This window comes from Mus caroli, chromosome 12 (genome assembly GCF_900094665.2).
Source record: "Mus caroli chromosome 12, CAROLI_EIJ_v1.1, whole genome shotgun sequence".
NCBI classification, from domain to species: domain Eukaryota; kingdom Metazoa; phylum Chordata; class Mammalia; order Rodentia; family Muridae; genus Mus; species Mus caroli.
In genome coordinates, this window is record NC_034581.1 from 13,940,946 (window position 1) to 13,947,331 (window position 6,386).

Below are 6,386 nucleotides of genomic sequence, written 5' to 3' on the forward strand. Positions count from 1 at the left end.
CGATCCCGCCTGCCCCGCTAGGGAATACCACCCCCTGAATGTAAAACCGAGGAAGCATTTTGCTAGTCTTCCAGGTCTGGGTTCAGCCGTTAGGACCTGGAGAGGGGGAAGAGGTTGTGTTCGTAGGCGGAGAGGTAGGGGGCGAGAGACTGGCGACCAGGTACATGTGCGCATGCACCAGCCGACTCCCGCCCGCTGCCCATAGGGCCCTGCGGCTAGCTGGCAGCCAGGACTGGTGGTGTGGTGCGCGTGCGCGGGCCTGCCGCAGGGCGTGTCCGACACGAGGCCGGGCGGTGAGCGCAGGGCGGATGGGCGGGTGGGTGGGCACGCGCTGCGCCCCGCCCCACTGACGCGCGGGGCCCGCGCCCCCCGCCTCCGGCGCCCGGACCCGGGTTGGCCGCCACGGAGTCCCCGCCCCTCCCCCGCGCCTCCCGGCCGGAACCGATCGCGGCTGGTTTGAGCTGGTGCGTCTCCATGACGACGTGCTCGTCGTATAAGTAGCGGCGCGTCGCACCGTCGGGCTTTGTCAGTCCCTGCAGCCGCCACCGCCGGCCGCCCTCAGCCAGCAGCTCGGCGCCACCTCCGGTCGGCGTCTGCGGCGGGCTCGACGAGGCGGCTGACGGGGCGGCGGCGGGCGGGTGGACGGACGGACGGACGGACGGGCGCTCCTCGGAGTTTGGCGGCGGCGCCTCCATGGGTCAGGCCAGCCGCGCCACCGTGCTGTGAGGTGAGCGGGACGCGGGAGAGATGTGCGGCCACGTGTCGCGAGGCCGGGACTGCGGCCGCCGGCAGGGGACACGTGGCCCGGGCCCGGTGACCTTGCGAGCCGCCGCCCTGAAGGCAGCTGCTCCTGGACCTCGGCTGCAAGCCCTCGGATCCCCCATGGGAGCCCGCATCGCGTCAGCCGGACTCAGCGCTCCACTTGCCCGAGCGATGATGGAGGGCAAGCCCGCGGCAGGTGCAGGGGAGCGCGGCCGCGAGCAGCGGTCCTGCAGTTAGTTTCCTGCTGCTTTCTTTAGTTTCGCTACGTGTACAGAGCAGAGCCGATGACCCGAAGTGGAAGTTGGTAGACCTAATTTAGTCTGGGAGTCACTGCTAGTGAATACCCACCAGCTGTGACTTGGAATTAGAACTCCTTGAATGACTTAGTGGTTTAGGGGAAAACGGGTTCCTGGCTGTCCCGGAAACCCTACTCAGAATTCTCAAAAACTGGAAAAAGTGTGGGGGGCAGAGCCTGTCAGGAATGTCTGGGAGAGGACAAAGAATGTAGTGGTTTGTTTTATTCAAACTTAAGATCGGGCAGACTTTGATTGATGGAATTCTTTTTTGTTTTAATTGGCTTGTATCTTCCAGATTTACCTTCTTGTGCTAATTGTCTGACACGATTTAGCTACTTCCATACCAAAATGTGTTAGTAACACTTTTCTTTCAGATCTTATGTATTATATTATTTAAGCAAAGCTACAGAAAGGCAAAACAGTATCTCAAAGCTTTTCGTGTTTAAACCGGAAGGTTGCCTGGAAAATACTTAAGACCTAAAATTACAAAGTTACTGCCAAAGCCCATTCATCAGTTGTAAATGATATACAACGAGTTGGCTGGCTCTCTTCTCAAGTCTTAGGAGAGGTTTAGGCAGCTAACGGAAGTTGACAGTGCCAAAAGTCTCGTTAAATTAAAGCTTAAAGCATGTTTAACCATGCATGGATTTGGATTTATGGCAGGCTCGTCCCCGTGGGCCTCTCATAGTGTCCCATGCTAGAGCAAACTGTGGCTCCTAACCATTGCCCGGCCTCTGTAGGCTGCAGGCACTGAAGTGGGTCACACAGTGGAAAAAAACGAGTTTTGGCCACTTGCTGTTGTCCATTTCATAAGGCCCAGACAGAAGCTTTTATTAAGAGTGGTGACCTTGCTTATTTTTGTTAGTCATAAAGTTGGCCAAAAATTCCTTCCATATGGTTATTGTCCATAACTAAGTGGATATTAGAAGGCATTTGAGGACAGTCAGAATCCCAGAAGTGCTCATTTTGTTAGGCAATATAGGCTTTGGAATACTGGTGTCTCATAACAGTAACAATATCTTGTTGATTTGAAGGGTTTGGGTTTTTTTGTTTGTTTTTGTCTTTTTTTTTTTTTTTTTTTAATGCTAGTACTGCATGAAAGTTCCTTATGGAAAATTTTGATGGATCCGTTCACTGAGTTTGAGTGCTCTAGATAGATGATAATGACTATTCACTTAGATCATTCAGCATAACAAAGTGGGAAGGAATACGACATTTTCAGGGCTGCATGTAGTTACTGTAATGCCATTTGAAGTTTCTGAAGAGCTGGAATGGCTCAGAAATGAAGCCATGTAATACACTAATATTGCCAGAGTTAATGGGCTGTATGCAGATATGCTTCTGAGACACATTCTGTTTTGGAGAGATGTCCCATGTGTATAGAGTTGTGGCATTCAGTTTTGAACAGTGGAACCTGTTTGGGGGTGGCGTATAGTCACCTAGGTGCTGGGATTCCCACCCACAATTCTTCCTGTACCGGCTACTTTATTTCACCTGCTTACTCTGGTGCACGGTTGTAGCTTGTAACCTTTAATGGTAAGATTCCAAGGGAGATCACATCTTGTGTTTCTATTTACTAGTGTTTCCACCACTCCGAGGAGACAGCATTCAGAGTTCTTGGCTAAGTCGGCCTTGTGAGGAGCAGGCGATAATTTGATTCCATTTCCAGGTTTTCTGTGTAAGTATCGGTTTACTTGTGGATTTGTGCTGGAGCATTGCTACGACTTTGAGTGTGTTCCCGCTCACTTGCGGCTTCCTTGGTTTCAGAAGCACATGAGAACCATGAGCAGCTTTACTAAGGACGAGTTTGACTGCCACATCCTTGATGAAGGCTTTACTGCTAAGGACATTCTGGACCAAAAAATCAATGAAGTCTCTTCCTCTGTAAGTACGGGAAACCCAAGGAAGGCCGCAACTCTGCCGAGAGCTCCTAGCACCATACGTGAGCGTGTCTTGTCAGAATCTAGAATGTAACTGTGGACTGTCTAGTGGTTGGTTATGCCATGTCAGTGACTGCTAACAGGGATAGGATTTGATTAAGGAAGGGAGGGAAAAGGGTTTTCTGTGTGGCCAGATGCTGGACAGCTAATGAGGTCCCTGAACCTGTTCTCATTCCAGGACGATAAGGATGCGTTCTATGTTGCGGACCTCGGAGACATTCTAAAGAAGCACCTGAGGTGGCTAAAAGCTCTTCCCCGCGTTACTCCCTTCTACGCAGTCAAGTGTAACGATAGCAGAGCCATAGTGAGCACCCTAGCTGCCATTGGGACAGGATTTGACTGTGCAAGCAAGGTAAGACTGCTCACCCCACCCCAAGGGGGCATCAGTTGTGTTAATAACTGTAATAAGCTGAGGTGCACATGACAACTTCATGTGCTTTTGTTTGTCAGACTCGGTCTGTATACAGCCCAACACTGCTCTTCTCTTTCAGACTGAAATACAGTTGGTACAGGGGCTTGGGGTGCCTCCAGAGAGGATTATCTATGCAAATCCTTGTAAACAAGTCTCTCAAATCAAGTATGCAGCCAGTAATGGAGTCCAGATGATGACTTTTGACAGTGAAATTGAATTGATGAAAGTCGCCAGAGCACATCCAAAGGCAAAGTGAGTCTTCTGATAGAGCACAAAAGGCTGGGCCTTGTTGGGCAGACTCAGATCTTGGTTCATTTATTCCTATACATAGTAGAAGTAGGCTAAACCCTTCGTCAGACAAGCAGCAGCAGCTGCACATAGGCTCCTGAGTGGATGAGCATTACAGAGCACTTACATGGTGTACTTCCTCCTAGGTTGGTTCTGCGGATTGCCACTGATGATTCCAAAGCCGTTTGCCGCCTCAGTGTTAAGTTTGGTGCCACACTCAAAACCAGCAGGCTTCTCTTGGAACGGGCAAAAGAGCTAAATATTGATGTCATTGGTGTGAGGTAAGATCTCAGTGATGTCATTACAGGCTGAGACATGAAATTTTAAGGCCCTTTCTCTTCCTGAGAACTAGTCAAAGATCAGCTTCCCGTTTGTATTTCAGCTTCCATGTGGGCAGTGGATGTACTGACCCCGAGACCTTCGTGCAGGCAGTGTCGGATGCCCGCTGTGTGTTTGACATGGCAGTGAGTACACGGGACTTGTTCAAAGGGAGGGAGGGGAGGGAGGGGTTGTCTGAGATAATTAGAGTCTAGACTTTGTCTCTTGGGGAAGCCTTCTGCATGACAGATTTTAAACCCATCTGTTGTGTGCATTTAAACTCGTGAGTCTGGCAATTGACTTGAATTTTCTTGGTTCTAGACAGAAGTTGGTTTCAGCATGTATCTGCTTGATATTGGTGGTGGCTTTCCTGGATCTGAAGATACAAAGCTTAAATTTGAAGAGGTAATTACAGCATTCATTATTAATTAATTACCTACAGAGGGTATTTTATATCTAGTAAGTTCCATTTTGGTGTTTTTACTGATATTAAAAGGTGCCAAACAAACAAGTGGCCTGGCGCTGCATTCCCGGGTGTACAGTAGCCCAGGCTGGCCCTGAACTTCAGTTCTGTCTCAGTTTGTACTGTCATCCCTGTCTCCCATATATTTTTAATGTCTCCTAGGAAATGAAGCCATTGTTTAATGCTTGTGTTATATTTGTACAATTATGTGAGCTAGGCAGGGTGGAAGGTTTATTATTGGCATGTATTATTTGTTAACAGAATTATTTCAGCATTTGTCCCTCTTTTGTAATTTATTTTGTGCTGTTTAATAGAAATATTCATAATGTGTTGGAACAATTGAGAGGGGGAATGGGCAATGGTGTGCAGACTGGTTTCCAGGGAGAGGGGTGTTTGTTGGTGCTGCTTCTGTTGCCTGATGACAGACCTGCTGGGTCATGTCCTTTTCCTTACACACTGCATAACATGGCTGCTCCCTTCTCTCCCTCTTAGATCACCAGTGTAATCAACCCAGCTCTGGACAAGTACTTCCCATCAGACTCTGGAGTGAGAATCATAGCTGAGCCAGGCAGATACTATGTCGCGTCAGCTTTCACGCTTGCAGTCAACATCATTGCCAAAAAAACTGTGTGGAAGGAGCAGCCCGGCTCTGACGGTATGTGGTGGCAGGGTGAGTCATGTAGGGTAACTGGAAGTTGATATGCTGGGTGGTAATTAGGGTGATCTGTTTTTCTAGATGAAGATGAGTCAAATGAGCAAACCTTCATGTATTATGTGAATGATGGAGTATATGGATCATTTAACTGCATTCTCTATGATCATGCCCATGTGAAGGCCCTGCTGCAGAAGGTAAGTTCTGAGCATGCTCTTTAGCAGTGAGAATGGCGGACAGGATTCGGGGATATTAAAGCACAATGTCTTCTTCATACAGAGACCCAAGCCAGATGAGAAGTATTACTCATCCAGCATCTGGGGGCCAACATGTGATGGCCTTGATCGGATCGTGGAGCGCTGTAACCTGCCTGAAATGCATGTGGGTGATTGGATGCTGTTTGAGAACATGGGTGCATACACTGTTGCTGCTGCTTCTACTTTCAATGGGTTCCAGAGGCCAAACATCTACTATGTAATGTCACGGCCAATGTGGTGAGTGAGATTGATTGTGCTTGCTTGTTTTCTTTCTTTTGGTTGCTTGGTGGTGGGATATTTGCCAACCAGGAGCCAGAAGCTATCCCTGGGTTCTATCCCTGGTGCACACATATGGGAAAACAATGTATGCTGAGGGGGAGGGATCACTTGAGTGAGGGCCTTGATAGAATAATCAATAACTTGCTTGCCTGTCTCAAGAAAAAGACTGACCTTGTACTTGGTTTTTGTCTTTTTTGATATAAGAAATTGTTTTTGTACCTTGATCTAAATACAGATAAATGGAAGGGAGTTCTCCAATAATGCTGTTTGTTTACAGATTTTTATACTAGGAAAGGTCTTAGAACTAAAAGCAATTAGATTCTTTGCAACTAAAATGTTAATTAATGTAACTAAAGTATTCAGCTAGCATGTGTGACCTGTGGTGCATTGGATTGTTTCCTGGTGATGTAGTGACAAAGGGTGAGATGTCAAGAGATCTCTTGGGAGGCTGCCCAAATGTGGAGACACTTGGGTTTTGAATATATATACCTCTTTGTTTTCAGGCAACTCATGAAACAGATCCAGAGCCATGGCTTCCCGCCGGAGGTGGAGGAGCAGGATGATGGCACGCTGCCCATGTCTTGTGCCCAGGAGAGCGGGATGGAGCGTCACCCTGCAGCCTGTGCTGCTAGGATCAATGTGTAGATGCCATTCTTGTAGCTCTTGCCTGCAAGTTTAGCTTGAATTAAGGCATTTGGGGGGACCATTTAACTTAATTA

The 6,386-nt window shown here is 48.3% G+C and overlaps 1 protein-coding gene and 1 non-coding gene across 3 annotated transcripts; both read left to right on the forward strand.

Annotated features, from left to right (window-relative positions):
• Nucleotides 1-420: 420 nt before the first annotated feature.
• Odc1 (ornithine decarboxylase 1) lies at nt 421-6,386 on the forward strand. 2 transcript variants are annotated; one of them, XM_021178773.2, is made up of 12 exons: nt 421-727; nt 2,639-2,736; nt 2,829-2,942; nt 3,177-3,350; nt 3,490-3,662; nt 3,845-3,979; nt 4,081-4,162; nt 4,338-4,421; nt 4,972-5,134; nt 5,216-5,328; nt 5,411-5,625; nt 6,171-6,380. In XM_021178773.2, exons 3-12 carry the CDS (start codon nt 2,832-2,834, stop codon nt 6,310-6,312), a joined length of 1,392 nt encoding a protein of 463 aa, XP_021034432.1. In that variant the 5' UTR covers nt 421-727; nt 2,639-2,736; nt 2,829-2,831; the 3' UTR covers nt 6,313-6,380. The 2 variants fall into 2 exon arrangements, with proteins under 2 accessions (XP_021034432.1, XP_021034431.1); XM_021178772.2 differs by having other exon boundaries at nt 422-727; nt 2,826-2,942; nt 6,171-6,386.
• LOC115032838 lies at nt 1,699-1,828 on the forward strand. The gene has a single exon (XR_003838498.1). It is a non-coding gene; the product is annotated as a small nucleolar RNA SNORA42/SNORA80 family (small nucleolar RNA).